Source organism: Garra rufa, chromosome 24, assembly GCF_049309525.1.
Source record: "Garra rufa chromosome 24, GarRuf1.0, whole genome shotgun sequence".
Classification (NCBI taxonomy): domain Eukaryota; kingdom Metazoa; phylum Chordata; class Actinopteri; order Cypriniformes; family Cyprinidae; genus Garra; species Garra rufa.
In genome coordinates, this window is record NC_133384.1 from 13,048,109 (window position 1) to 13,064,339 (window position 16,231).

At 37.6% G+C, this 16,231-nt stretch overlaps 1 protein-coding gene across 2 annotated transcripts in view; it reads left to right on the forward strand.

Annotated features, from left to right (window-relative positions):
* Positions 1 to 16,231, forward strand: part of myripb (myosin VIIA and Rab interacting protein b) — a 400,198-nt gene that overhangs the window by 344,255 nt on the left and 39,712 nt on the right. For both annotated transcript variants that reach the window (XM_073830916.1, XM_073830917.1), the window contains exons 5-11: positions 6,313 to 6,393; positions 7,326 to 7,423; positions 7,709 to 7,789; positions 10,409 to 10,588; positions 12,074 to 12,263; positions 12,613 to 13,259; positions 14,748 to 15,821. In XM_073830916.1, coding sequence (XP_073687017.1) covers positions 6,313 to 6,393; positions 7,326 to 7,423; positions 7,709 to 7,789; positions 10,409 to 10,588; positions 12,074 to 12,263; positions 12,613 to 13,259; positions 14,748 to 15,821 — 2,351 coding nt within the window. The remainder of the gene's footprint in view (positions 1 to 6,312; positions 6,394 to 7,325; positions 7,424 to 7,708; positions 7,790 to 10,408; positions 10,589 to 12,073; positions 12,264 to 12,612; positions 13,260 to 14,747; positions 15,822 to 16,231) is intronic.

A 16,231-nucleotide genomic window follows, 5' to 3' on the forward strand; every position in this document is an offset into this window, starting at 1 on the left:
CTGGCTGTTATTAAGCCACTCATTAAAAAACCACAACTTGACCCCACTGAATTAATTAACTACAGACCAATTTCGAATCTCCCTTTTCTGTCAAAGATACTAGAAAAGGTAGTATCCTCACAATTATGCTCCTTCTTAGAGAAAAATGGTATCTGTGAGGATTTCCAGTCAGGTTTTAGACCATATCATAGCACTGCTCTTATTAGAGTTACAAATGACCTGCTCTTGTCAACCGATCGTGGTTGCATCTCCCTATTAGTGCTACTGGATCTTAGTGCTGCGTTTGATACTATTGACCACAACATTCTTTTAAACAGACTTGAAAATTATGTAGGCATTAATGGTAGTGCACTGGCTTGGTTCGAATCGTACTTATCAGACCGTCATCAGTTTGTGGCAATAAATGAAGAGGTATCATTTAAATCGCAAGTCCAGTATGGAGTACCTCAAGGCTCAGTACTAGGGCCATTACTTTTTACGCTTTACATGTTACCCTTGGGAGATATCATCAGGAAACATGGTGTTAGCTTTCATTGTTACGCTGATGATACTCAGCTCTATATTTCTTCACAGCCCGGCAAAACATATCAATTCGAAAAACTAACAGAATGCATAGCTGATATTAAAAACTGGATGGTGAATAACTTCTTACTGTTAAATCCTGGAAAAACAGAGGTGTTAATTATTGGACCTAAAACCTCTACAAATAATAACCTAAAACACAGTCTAATACTAGATGGCTGCTCTGTAAATTCGTCGTCATCAGTTAGGAACCTAGGCGTCCTATTCGATAGCAATCACTCCTTTGAAAGCCACATTTCTAGCATTTGCAAAACCGCATTTTTCCATCTTAAAAATATATCGAAATTACGACCTATGCTATCAATGTCAAATGCTGAAACATTAATTCATGCGTTCATGACCTCAAGGGTAGATTATTGTAATGCTTTATTGGGTGGTTGTTCTGCACACTTAATAAACAAACTCCAGCTGGTCCAAAATGCAGCAGCTAGAGTTCTTACTAGAACTAGAAAGTATGACCATATTAGCCCGGCTCTTTCAGCACTGCATTGGCTCCCTATAAAACATCGTATAGATTTTAAAATCTTGCTAATTACTTATAAAGCCCTGAATGGTTCAGCTCCTCAGTACTTGAGCGAGCTTCTATCGCATTATAGTCCCTCACGTCAGCTGCGTTCTCAAAATTCTGGCAATTTGATAATACCTAGAATATCAAAATCAACTGCCGGTGGCAGATCATTTTCTTATCTAGCGCCTAAACTCTGGAACAATCTACCTAACACTGTTCGGGAGGCAGACACACTCTGTCAATTTAATTCTAGATTAAAGACACATCTCTTTAACCTGGCTTACACATAAAAACATTAACACATTCCTATAATTCAAATCCGTTAAAGGATTGTTAGGCTGCATTAATTAGGTCAACCGGAACCGAAAACACCTCCCATAACATCTGATGCACTCGTTGCATTGTAAAAAGAATGGCATCTACGCTAATATTAATAATAATAATAATACATTTTATTTAGAAGGCGCCTTTCTGACACTCAAGGTCACCGTACAGGCATACATAAAAATTAATACATTAATAAATAAAACGCGGCGGTGACCGCTCTCTCTGTTCCGGACGCGGCGGTGACCGCGCTCTCTGTTCCGGACGCGGCGGTGACCGCGCTCTCTGTTCCGGACGCGCCGGTGACCGCTCTCTCTGTTCCGGACGCGGCGGTGACCGCTCTCTCTGTTCCTGACGCGGCGGTGACCGCGTTCTCTGTTCCGGACGCGGCGGTGACCGCGTTCTCTGTTCCGGACGCGGCGGTGACCGCGCTCTCTGTTCCGGACGCGGCGGTGACCGCGCTCTCTGTTCCGGACGCGGCGGTGACCGCGCTCTCTGTTCCGGACGCGGCGGTGACCGCGCTCTCTGTTCCTGATGCGGCGGTGACCGCTGACGTTCCTCTAGCAGCGAGGCCAGCTCGCGTTCCTCTGACGGCGGTGCCCGCGGACATTCCTCTGGCGGCGAGGCCAGTTCACGTTCCTCTGACTGCGGTGCCCGCGGACGTTCCACTGGTGGCGAGGCCAGCTCACGTTCCTCTGGCGGCGAGACCAGCTCACGTTCCACTGGCGGCGAGGCCAGCTCACATTCCACTGGCGGCGAGGCCAGCTCACGTTCCACTGGCGGCGAGGCCAGCTCACGTTCCACTGGCGGCGAGGCCAGCTCACGTTCCACTGGCGGCGAGGCCAGCTCACGTTCCTCTGGCGGCGGTGTCCGCTCACGTTCCTCCGCTGCACGGGCCTGGTCCGCCATCCCTCACCCTGATGCACCTTCCACCGTTCCTCCTCCCTCCAGAATTTTTGTTTTGGGAACGTCTGGTAGCCGTTCCCTAGAGAGGGGGTACTGTCATGATCGGGGCTGTGGGTTTTCCCTCAGCCACCTGAGGTCGCTGTTTGCACTGCACTCCTCTGATTCTTCACGTCTGTTTTGTCATTTGCACTGATCACCCACATCTGTTCACTATTATCATCAGGACTATAAGTATCCTCACTGCTCATTCTGCTTGATGTCTGCATTGTCTCTAGTTATGTGTATTTTGTGTTCTGAATTCTCTGGCCTGGATTGTGTTCTTGATTTTGTGTTCTAGTTATTAGTTTTTGTGCCGTGTTGGCCTTTTTGTTTGTTTAGTTTATTTTCTTATCATTAAAACCCCTTTACCTGCATTTGGACCCAGACCTCCTTTATCTCCACGTGACAGTAGCCACCTGACCCAGCCTGTATCCGGATCAGATGGTCACTGCAGTCCCCCGGATCCAGTCCGCACCAGCTTAGATCATGGATCACCACCTGGAGATGACTTCAATAGCCATGGATGTCAACCAGATGAGCTCCAGAGATGGATCCTCACTAAAGACCTCGCCAACCTAGACGGCCATCGGCGCTACACCACAGGAACCTGATGAGTTCTCTACAATCGGACATTGGTACAAACTGCTGGTTTCGTCTGGCCAGAGGAGAACTGGTCCCCCGACTGAGCCTGGTTTCTCCCAAGGTTTTTTTCTCCATTTCTGTCACCTGTGGAGTTTTGGTTCCTTGCCGCTGTCGTCTCTGGCTTGCTTAGTTGGGGACACTTTCCAGCGATATCGTATACTATTTGAACTGAACTGACGATGATATCACTGAATTCATTGATGAACTGCCTTTAACTGAAAATTGATTATCTACAATAATGCGTTACTTACACACTATTGTTCTGTTTAAATACTGTGCAGTTGCTTTGACACAATCTGTATTGTTAAAAGCGCTATATAAATAAAGGTGACTTGACTTGACTTGCTATGTTTGAACTTTCTGTACTGGAAGCTCCTAACACCAAAACAAATTCCTTGTGTGTGTGAACACACTTGGCAATAAAGCTCTTTCTGATTCTGATTCTGATTCTGATTCTGATTCTACACAGTGATTGACTGATAGGGGAGGAGTCTCTGTCAGAGATTTGTTCATAGAAATATTGTAGAGCGCGATATAATGTTGCCATATTCAAATCAAGTTAAAAAAAAATGTTGTCACATTCAATTAAAGATTTTAAAATGCAGGCTAAGTAATTTAAAAAGTATATGTTCAGCTGATTGTCAGCCTTGTACATGTGTGCTTCTCATAAACAATTAGCTGATATGCATATAAACAGCCTTTTTATTAACAGAATAGAAAAACCATGGCTGATAGTAAGATATGCAAACTGAAAACTGAAAACCAAACTGGATGCAAGAACAGATGTTACTTCTTGCCCAACTTGTTAATGAAAACAAGGATGTAATCAAAGGAAAATTTGGAGTTGGGATAACCTCCAAAACCAAAAAGGTTGCGTAAGAAAACTTATGTGTGCAAATAAAATAGTGTTTCAAGTTCTAAGGCAGATTGCCAACAAACAGCCATTTTAGGATAGTTGGGATTTGGTCTTAGTGACTTAGGAGTCCTCCTCACTACTCCTAATGTTTCACAGATTTAGGAGCTATTTTTTAGCATTAAAATTTAGGAGTCCTACATTTAGGATTGACACACCCATTATTTTTAAGATTTTCTCCTAAATCAGCAAGTTATGAGCTACTTTTTTGTTTTGTGAATATGGGCCCAGAAATGTAAAGCACCGTTCCAGTAGGACAAGACTTCCGTGTTCAGAAAAAGGTGGATAAATTCGGCATATATTATATATAATATGAGATTTATTTACAATTTTATCATTTATAAGCACATTTTTAATAATGCTTCTATCACAATTTTTCCTTGCAATTTCAAGCTCGTCTGTGCCAGCTAGATAATGTCACCTTCATGTCATCAGTTTGTTTATGGGAATGGGTATGTGTGTCTTAGTTGATCTCACTATATTTGTCTGCCTCTGAAGTGAAAGATTGAAAAATGGTTTATGTGTTTGTGTGTGACTCAGGTCATATATTGTCTTGTGGTCACAGTGTACAACTGTGCCATTATTAGTTTGTCAGATGCGCACTCGCTGTTTCTCAATTTTCTTTCAGCCAAATGAATGGCTATTCTGAGAACTGATAGTATGTGTGTGTAACTGCTGGTCTGTATCAGTTTTTTGTGTACACGCAAATGAACTGTCATTTCCTAAATGAACTCATTTAAATTCTTAGTGTTTCTAAATTGAAAGCTATTTCATAAGCCTGCTGTGTGAGTGAGAGTCCCTGAGCTATGAGCCAAACTCAGTTTGATCTGCTTTGCTGTGGATGCCAGGATCTGTTGTATGAATCTATTGTTGTTAAAGTTGTATCAATTTTTTGTAAGTTTTTTTTTTTTACCCATATGGGTTTTACATAAAACCCATTACAAAAAAAAACATTTTATTTTATTTGACAAAGTATTGAAACAACCATGATATAATTTATTATAATTATTTTATTTTACTCAAAACTTTAAAACAGCCTCTTTTAATGTTGATAATCATTTTATTTTATTGTTTAATATTTATTTGATCATTGTTAATAGTTGTGGTAGTATTTTATTTTTATATTATTTTATTATATTTTTGGTTTTAAATGTTTTTTTATTATTATTAAATAATAAAATTACTTTTTAAAAAAAGCCATTTCTGATGGCTGTTTCTAATGATAATGACTCTCCAGTCATGCAGTAAATGACAATGACAATCTATGACAATCTTTACATGAGTTGTAATGTTGTCTGTCAATGGCTGTTTTCTGTACAGTATGTAATACTGATAAATTAATTATGACACCTGTGTTCTCACTCTGTGTTCCGTTGGCCTTGTGTGGGGTGGTTGCAGGCCAGACAGAATGTGCAGTGGTCTCATTCTCTGTGCTGTTGTCATGGTGATATTGAGCTGGCACTCTCTCGAGGTCAGCTGAAAAAAGAAAGTGAAAAGGTAACTGTCTGGCCAGGTAGACACAATGATGTGTTTGCATATTTAACAGTATCGTCTATCACTTGTTTCTCACAGTTAACATGGCAGTTTTGACCCTCAACTAATCTGTGCCACATTACATTTAGTCACAGACTAGAGCAATAGGGTTTCTGCACAATTTATTGTTTAATTTATTTTTAATTTTTTACTGAGTGGACTGTATGTTGGCAGTTGAATGTAACTTTAGTAACTCTTAAATATAAGATAACAATAGTCTGTATTCTGTGCTCATTTAGCTTGATTAGCTTGTGTGTTTGTGTGTATGTTTGATTGTGAATGTGCAAATGATTATATAAGTAACAGTGTGACGAAACATGTATATGTTTAGTCTGACTGCTAAACACTCACACACACTCCTCACATTCCCAGTTTCTCTGAAAATTTATTGTCAACAAAAATAAATCATTCACAATCAATCATTTTACATTTACAAGCTTGCAGATATAACAGGTTATTACATCCTGTGATTTTATGCTTCAAATCTCTATGACAGCGTCACCAGATAAAATAAACAATCAGTCAAATAAATCAAATTAGACATTCAAAGAGGAGGTGGAAGGAGGGCACTAAAGGGGAAATTTGTCTAAGAGTGATACTGCTTTTGTGCATTGAATTTCCATACACATATTGCATTGTGTATTTGAAAAACCTGTCTTATTCTTCAAAAAGCAACTTGGTAAACACAATTATTGATTGAAATTGTATTGAAAAGAGATGCCTGTGTACATCTCTGTATAGATCATGGCAGCAGTAATTTAGCAAATGAAATATATATCCAGATATGTCCAGACAAGCACAATTTTGTCTGGAATGCTTTGTTTTCCTTTGATTTATGTCTCTCTCTCTGTCTTGTTTTTTTTAGAGGTGAGTGCTCATGAAGGCAGTAATGATAATGGCAGTGTTTGTGACGGCAGTGACTCCACGCTCTACAGGCAGAGTGAAGGTAACATGAAAAATCAATATACTTCTGCTCTCTACACGTTTCTGCTCTCTTCACATTTCAGACCCATATAAAAACTTTAAATCTGCCAGGTTCTCAAATCCACACCAACATCAAGCCTTTATTACCTTGATTTAGTTCTCTGTATTCCTAGGTTACTATATGAAGTATTTATTTTGATAACAGCCGTGAATAAGATTTTTTTTTTTGTCAGAAATGGGTAGTTGAGGCTTCTATAGTCATTTCTATATATTATTTACATGAGAAATGAACACTACTGTTCAAAAGTTTGGGGTCAGTAAGATGTTTCTGAGTGGTAATATGTCTTATTATTATCAATGTTGAAGTCAGTTTTGCTGCTACTATTCTTGTGAAAAAATGATCCCTATTGAATAAAATTATAAAATATTATGTAAAAAAGGTTAACTGACCCCAAACGTGTGAAAGGTATGTGCATCTAACTTGTAATTAATCCACATGAAACCCCAAAGCCTGTCTGTAACTGCTTAAAGCATCTGGATTCAGTCAAATTTACTGAATATAAACTGTTTGTGTGCCGTTCACTGTGCGTAGAACTTGCATCAAGTTCGATAACAGAAGACTTTATTTAAACATGTTTCCTTTGATAACGCTTACTTAAAACTCCTCTACAGATTTACTTTCTCATGCACAAACACAGGGAAATTTTGGCAGTATGTCCTGTGTTATACTAAGTTACCTGTTGGCATGAGGAACAAGGGCTCTTGACTATGAGTGTTGGTCAATTGCTGTAATCACTGCTGCACTTCAATAGTGCATGAATTACTATGAAGATTAACACTTGACACAAATAAACACAAAAACACATTCGCAGAGAAAACAATCAGCTTTCACTTTGCATCTGGTTTTACATACATTGTACAGATAGAGTTGTAACTGTGTATATGTGCATACAGGTCACAGCATGGCAGACACGCTCACCGTTGCTCTGCGTGTGGCAGAAGAGGCGATAGAAGAAGCCATTGCTAAAGCTGAGAGCTACAGAGACAGTCTGGTTAGAGACTCCTTTTTATATATCATCCATCCAACCATCAATTCATCCTTCATCCACCCATCCAAGTATCCACTTATCCACAAGGCTTTTATGCTTACATCCATCTTTTCTTCTGAACGCCCATATATAAGGCTCCTGCATACAAATATCACTTTCTTTGCAGATTTCAAATCTTGTTGACTCATCCATCTTTCAGTTTTGACCATTACTCATGTTCACTGAATATCTAACCGCAGTTGCACATTTCTCTCTCATGGCTGCCTCTCTTTCTCTTTGATATGACAGGAGAAACAGAATGAGGCTCGTTATTTGCGTGACCACAAGGAAGAGCTCATAGAGGAACTTGCCACAGCAATTGTTCAAAAAGTAAGAGCTGTTCTGTTACTACAATAAATACACTGTTTACAGTAAATTTAATGTACTATGACTGCATCTCAATGCACATAATTCTGCTAGACACTAAAAGTTCAATTCAATTCAAGTTTATTTGTGTCGCGTTTTTCACTATACAAATCGTTGCAAAGCAGCTTTACCGAAAATTAAAGTTTCTACAATATATTTAGTAGTAGCCTAATAGTGGTAACTATGTCAAGCTGATGTACATATGGCGACAATGTATGGTAAAATTCAGTTAATGACGTAATCAAACAGACGATGAACACTATTAACAGTAATGATTATATATTGCAATCAAACTTATAGCAAAGTTCGGTAGTGCTGCATGTTATTTCAGGGTTGGCATCATCTGATGTCCTCTGAGGGGTTGGCATCATCTCCTCTTAGGTGTTCTGGTCCAGACTGAAAATAGAAACAAATAGAGACATAATCAGCTGCTGTTCCAACTAAGCAAAAATGATTTGTTCAGCCCAAGCTAAAGAATAATAATGTGCATTTTATATAACTGCAGATGTATTATTTGAATGCTTGGCTAAAGAGATATGTCTTTAATCTACATTTAAGCAGAGAGAGGGTGTCTGAACCTTGAACTTTATCAGTTTAGGAGCCAAATGCAAAAAAGCTCTACCTCCTTTAGTGGACTTTGCTATCCTAGGTACTACCAAGAGTCCAGAGTTTTGTGACCTAGTTAGACTAGTGTGGACTAGTTAGATACACAGGAGCTAAACCATTAAGGGCCTTATAGGTAAGTAGTAATATTTTGTTTAACCTATTAGGTAGCCAGTGCAGAGACTGTACAATTGGGCCTGGTAAGGATTCTAGCTGCTGCATTTTGGACTACCTGTAGCTTGTGTATTGAAGATGCAGGACAACCACCTAGTAGTGCATTACAATAGTCCAGTCTAGAGGTCATGAATGCATGAACTAGATTTTCTGCATCAGAGACAGGTAACATGTTACATAGCTTGGCAATGTTTCTAAGATGGAAGAATGCTGTTTTTGTAACATGGGAAATATGATTTTCAAAAGTTGCTAATATAACACCCAAATTTTTGACAGTAGAGCAGTGTTTCTCAACCCTGGTCCTGGGCATCCCCCAAACTGCACATTTTGTATGTCTTCCTTATCTGACACACCCATTTCAGGTCCTGGAGATGTTTTCTAATGAGCTGATGAGTGCAATCAGGTGTGCTTGATTAGGAAGACACACAAAATGTGCAGTGTTGGGGGCACCCAGGACCAGGGTTGAGAAACACTGCTGTAGAGGAAGTAACAATATATCCGTCTAGCTGCAAACTGTAATCCAAGAGATTCTGTGTACTTTTTTTCGGTCCAATAAGTAAAATCTCTGTCTTATCAGAATTTAATAGACAGTGTTGGGGAAAGTTACTTTTAAAAGTAATGCATTACAATATTGAGTTACTCTCTAAAAAAGTAACTAATTACATTACTTAGTTACTTTTTATGGCAAGTAATGCGTTATGCTACTTGTGCGTTAGTTTTTAAATCTGTGCAGGGCTTGCTTGTTCGTTTTTAATATAAAAAGTTCTAATTTTGGCAATTGTAAAAACCTCTTCACACCAAAAGCCTCAGGCTTAGAGAAAAGTAGACCACAGAAGAAAAAATGTCAACTCTTCAGCAATAAAAAAGGGAAAATCTTGAGTAAGTTTTGCTTATTAGTTTGAATTTACTGGATTATCGAAGGTTGGCAGCAAAGACTAATAAATGGGATAATAATAAAATGGGATTAAATACATAAAGGGTATTTGTAATATTTAACATATTTAATTATTGCATATTTAATTTTAATATTCTGAGTTAAATTTCACTGTTTTTATTCATTTTGAGGAATACTGTATCTGTTTTTCTGAGTGAGATGAATTAATGCATGTTCACATTTATTCTAGAACTAAAGTAGCATCTTACTCATGATATCGCTTAACATTGGTACAGGAGAGCTTTTAATCAATAAATGGGGGGGGAGTAACTGGCATTACTTATTTGAAAAAGTAAATATTTTCTTGTCAGTTAAAAAGTAATGTGTTACTTTACTAGTTACAAGATATATTATTACGTAACTTCCGTTACTTGTAATGTGTTACCCCAACATTGTTAATAGGACGTCAGAAAAAAAACTGTAAAACTGCAAAACTTCAGAATGAAATTAAAATAGGCTTTATTTCCTGTAAGTGAAATATAATTTCCTATTTCTTTCTTATTGTGGTTGAATATGTACTGGTTATGTTCTTGGCTGGAGATTTACTTGATGTAATAATTAGGTGATGATAAGTATGTAGTTATGTAGTGATTAATTCACGTTTGAGTTCACACATTTCAATGCTAGTCCCATCAAAAGCTTCACTGTAGCACACACAAAAAAAATGAAGATCAAAATCAGCCCAAAAGCTTTAATAATCCATCTGTAGAAATTTGGCATACTATTTTCAGTTCACAATGGTATGTTTTGAGGCACACAAGTCATAATCTTGCACACTACACCATATAGTTTGGATTAATCCTGTACAGTACGATTGTGAATTGGGATGTAACTTTTGCCCAGTTGACTCTTTTTCATGTCTTTCTTTCTAGATCATTCAGAGGGGGAAACGGTCTGAGATTCAGGCTGAGTATGAGTTTGTATGGCCTCAGAGTAGTGAGCTACCTTCTCCTACCTCAACACAGAACATACACACGACGCAGCATTCACACACCACCTCTCAGCACGGCGCAGTAGCACAGACCGGCAGTACCAGCTCCTATCTGCTGTGGGTAAGATCATGTTAAAGCTGCCTTAACATGTGCCTGTAGTACAGTATTTTACAGTGCTTATTCAATATTCCTGAATTCATCTGTCACATATACACACAATTTCTTCTGCTGCAGCAGCATGCAAAAACAACACAATAAAAATAATGCTGAAATCTCTGAAAATCAATGGCTGTACTATGAGAAAAAATAATACAGAAAATTCTCTGTAAAAGCTTATTTGTCAATAATCACACACAATTTCTACTGCTGTAGCAGCATGCAAAAACAACACAATAAAAATAATGCTGAAATCTCTGAAAATCAATGGCTGTACTATGAGAGAACATAATACAGAAAATTCTCTGTAAAAGCTTATTTGTCAATAATCACACACAATTTCTTCTGCTGCAGCAGCATGCAAAAACAACACAATAAAAATAATGCTGAAATCTCTGAAAATCAATGGCTGTACTATGAGAGAAAATAATACAGAAAATTCTCTGTAAAAGCTTATTTGTCAATAATCACACACATCATTAGTGATATTCAGTATTGCTGTAGTACAAAGATTTTTAATGCAATCACAGTAAGTCAGTAAGGTAAAATGCAGGTCTCTAGCACCCCCTACTGGTGAGACTCATTTAATGCAACCTGCTTGACTCCCTATAGCTGCTTACATAGCTAACTTTTAACTACCACCAAACGCAAATTGTGCATAAAAGAACAGTTTGTGCAGAACACTGTCAGGCATGTGAATATTATAGCATAATGATTATTAAATTTTGTACTGTAATTCCTTTTTTTAAGTACTGTAATTCACCATCTGCATACACAAAGATATTAACTGAATTGTTTGTAAATGAGAGATACCTGCATTTTCCCTATATATATTTACATTTACATTTACATTTAGACATTTATCAGATGCTTTTATCCAAAGCGACTTACAAAAAAGGACAATGGAAGCAAAAAAAAAGAGCAATAACATGTAAGTGCTATAACAAGTCTCATTTAGCCTAACGCAGTACACGTATCAAGGGGTTTTTTATTATATACTAAATAAAAATAAAATAGCAATAAAAAGAAAAAGCAAGCTAGTGTTAGAGGCCTAAAAATAGGTAGATAGAATACAATAAGAACAGAGAAGCTAGTGTTAGTTATATATATATATATATATATATATATATATATATATATTAAATCATAGTTAAAACTGTAAGAAACAAGGACAAATTTTTATTATCAATGTTGAAAATATTTGAAATATAAAAAAGTAACATTATGTAACAAGTAAAAATGTCATCAATACATCAAATGTCAATTTATTGCATCCTTTTTAACAAGAATGTAATAATATATCTATAATAATATATTACATAATATATATATAATAAAATATATTTATAAAAATAATATATATTATAATATAGCATATTGGTTTACATTTGCTGTTTCAATCATTTTAAATGACTAATGTTGTGCATGTGGGTTGGTGAACGTGTTTAGAAGTCAAGATCAGCATTTTCTCTGACAAGTGACGATTCTCCTGAGAAGGGCCCTGAAGTGGGCATGGCCCCAGGGGTCGCGGAGAGTGCTGAAGTAGAGACAGCAATCCAGAACTACTCTTCACTCAGGAGGGAGTCTAGAGCATCATCACTTCCTGGGTGGAAGAGTGTTGACCGCCTTGACAACTCTAGTAAGAATATATACACACACACACAGTATTCATCATTAGAATTGTCTAGTAGTGTGTCAGAAATAGCATACATATAGAACAAGACTGAATCATTGACTTGCGAGATGCAAGATTCTTAACCAAATGAGTGTCAATCAGACATAATTGCAAAAATAATTACACATCTGGTCGGTACTGAAAAAAACCCACCTAGAAATTACCTAGAAAATGACCCCCACATAGAAAATAAACTTCTCATTTTGCGATTGTGTATGTGGGTACACACACACACACACACACACACACACACACACACACACAAATTCTCTATATTTGTCTGTCCAGGTGTTTTTTTTTTTTTTTTCCACAGGTGCGTCTTCAGTCCTGCAGTCTCCTGATGGTAATTGGATCGCCCTGCAGAGCTCCCAGCATTCTCGGCCCAGTTTGCTGACTAAGCGCAAAAGTCTTGTTTTCAGCGTGCTGGAGAAAGAATCAGGTGTTGTGTCTGCATATGACGAGATGGGCTCTGATTCAGATCCCGAGGACCAGGGGGGTTGGGGGGCTGCCCTGTTACAGTTTCGCAGACGTCTCTCTGATGAAACGTATTATACTGACTCTCAACATGATCCTGAATGGACATACACCAAACACCCACCCGTTACCTCACCCTCCTCAGGTCAGTACACCAACACTGAGACTCTAAACTCAGACTCGGAGACATCTCCTGCCCCATCCACTCGAGCCCGCAGACAAGCCCATGGAATGCCACAGAGGAAGAAAGGGCTGTCTGAAGCACACCTATATCCTCCCTACAGACATCCTGCAAACAGTGCCGCTTCACCTCTACTGAGGCCAGAGGTGCTGGATGTGAACTTTAACCCCCGTCTGGGAGGGGACAGTAGTGATGGGGAGGATCAGAGCGAGCAGGTCAAAAGATCAAGGAGGCGCAGAAAGAGCAAACGCGATACATCAGAGCACAGCCGAGCACATAATTCACTTTACAGTGCTGCCACAGTGGTGAGAAAAACAACAGCCTTTTGGTTGATCAAAAAAATCATAATGAGATTGTTTTGGCACATATAGTAGTTGAGATTTGGACTAAAATATGATGTAGATTTGACATACAATTTTGCTTCTGCTTGCATATCAAGTTTAAAAACACAAATAAGAATAAACATAGGGTGATAAGCTATTTGCAAAAACGAACTAGCAATGAATACCTTAATTATGATTTTTTTTTAACCACACCTACGTGATTATTATATTATTGTTATGTAGCCTAGATTATTATTATCAACTTTAAATATTAATAAATATTTATACTAATTAAATTATTAAATATTAATACTAATAAATATTATTTCACAGTAGTAATTTTTGCCATAATTTCTTTAGCTTCATGTGTTTTTTAAGACATTACAGTTAAATTACTTTATTAAATTATATATAAGGCTAGACTTTTTTTCATTGTAAGTGTACATTTCTATACAATTCAAATTATATTCTTTAAAAACAACACAAATGCTGCTTTTGTAATATACCGATTGTAAGGTGAATGCACACTGCTGCTCAGAAGTTAAGTAAGATTTTTAATGGTTTTTAAAGGCTGCATTTATTTGAAAAAAAAAAATATTGTGAAATATTATTTCAATTTAAAATAACTAAATAAGTTTTCTGTGTGAATATATTTTAAAATGTTATTTATTCCTGTGATACAACGCTGAATTTCATTACTCCAGTCTTCAGTGTCACAAGAGCCTTCAGAAATCATTTTAACATGCTGATTGTATATCAATGTTGAAAACAGTTGTGCTTCTTAATATTTTTGTTGAAACCTGTGAGTTTTTTCCCCAGAATTCTTTGACAAATAAAAGTTAAGTGTTCATTTAAAATAGAAATCTTTTGTTCCAAAAAAAAAATAATTAGCACAACTGTTTTCAACATTGATAATAACATTAATAATCAGCATATTGGAATGATTTTTGAAGAATCATGTGACTGAAAACTGAAGTAATGGCTGATAAAAAAAATCAGCTTTGCATCAAAGGAATTAATTATATTTTAAAATATATTAATATAGAACACCATTATTTTAAACTATAATAATATTTCACAATATAAAAATTGTTCTGTGTTTTGATCAAGTAAATGCAGCCTTGATGAGCATATAAGATTTCTTTTAAAAACATTAAAAATCTTACTGATCCCAAATTGTATGTTACTCATTATTTGTCATTGTGAAAATGAAATTATAAAATCATTAAAAACAAAAAGTAAGAACTTTTTTAGAATTCTTGTTTTTGAATTTGAATGGTATTCATATTTGACTCCAGTAGGTGGCAGTGCAGGACAGAGTTGTGCTATTATTGGCATAAATGGTGTGGAAGTCTTTTAACTCCATTATCTCAGTTTTGAAGTCTTTATTTTATATTCTTATTTTTCTCCTTAACAATGTTTTTCCTCTTTCTTCTCTTCTCAACTGTCCCTCTCTTTAACATATCTCAGGAGAACAGTGCCATCCTCCTCAACGCCATGATGATGCGCCGCCAACAGAGCCAGGAGAACCCAGTCTCTCTGAATTACCAGACTCCAGACACTGTGACCCCTCCTGACCTTTTGACCTCTGATGCCATGACCACTGAACCTGACTATCAAAACACAGTTGCTCACAACTCCAGTGCTGCTAGCCCACTGATGCTGAGCCAACCTGGGGCCAGCAAACCAGAGTTCAGCATTCAGGGCCCTTTGCTCAGAGGCTCCTCTGGTAATGAAACCTTGGAACAGGAACTGAGATCCAAACTCTGTGAGCTGGTTGGGCAAGTCAGCAAGAGGGATGTGATATCATCTGATTTTGAGCCAATCAGGGAAGTGAGTGACAAGCAAGAGGACCGAGTAAGGGAGAAAGAAAGTGAGAAACTGAGACCAAAGGAGAGGCGCGAAAGCAAACGAGACAGGAGGGAAATAAAGTCGAAGGAGATTGGGAATCTGGGTGAAAGACAAACAGTTAGAGAAATGGACACAAGTGATGCTGTAAGACAGATAAATATAGCGAGAGAAATAAACAGAGATAGGGAGCGACAGAAAGAAATTGAAAGACAAGTAGAGAGAGAAAGAGAAAGACAAAGAGAGCTGGAGAAACAAATCGAGAGGGACAGAGAAAGACAACGAGAGATCGAGATGCAGGTTGAAAGGAAACAGGAAAGACAGAGAGAAATGGAGAAACAACTGAAACAAGAGCAAGAGAGACAATCAGAAATTGAGCAAGAGATAGAAAAGAAGAGGAAAAGCATACGCATGGAAAAAGAGAAATTAGAGCCTATAGTGAGTACAAAATCTAAAGAGGAAGAGAAACAGGAGTCCACAGGTAGAGTCATGGAGCGAAATCGGAGTTTGAAGGAAGAGTACGATAAAACAGAGAAGCCTGGTGAAGAAAAGGTGAAGATAATATCACCACAAAGAAGCCAATCAGAAACAGGGTCCGAAAAACAAGAACAACTTGAGACAAAGACATCAAGATCTTCAACTACATCTCCAGACAATGCCTCCTGTGGTCTGGAGGAGCCAATGTCTCCATCAGAGGTAAGCACTGGCTTCGGCCTGTTCCACTAAAAGTTCCTACTTCACCTAGACTTTGTTCTAAACTCTAGTGAACTGCCTAACCAGACTGCTTATATTGTTTCTTGCAGTAAAAATAAAAATAGCATGCAACACATTTCAGATGCTACAATGTGTAATGTATAATGCATTGTAAGAAGGTCCTTAAATACATAGATGCCCTGTTGGCCCTTTGATGTGGCTTTTTTTATTTTCACAACCTCAAATAAGAGGACTCTGTATATAATAGCTGATTAGAGAACATGGAAGTTGAAAATATTCAGTGCTAAAACAACTTTTACTATAAATGAAAATCAATAAATTATAAAAAATAAATTTATCGACCAGCTCCAGAAGAGAATGAGACAGAGAAACATATGTATCACATCATACAA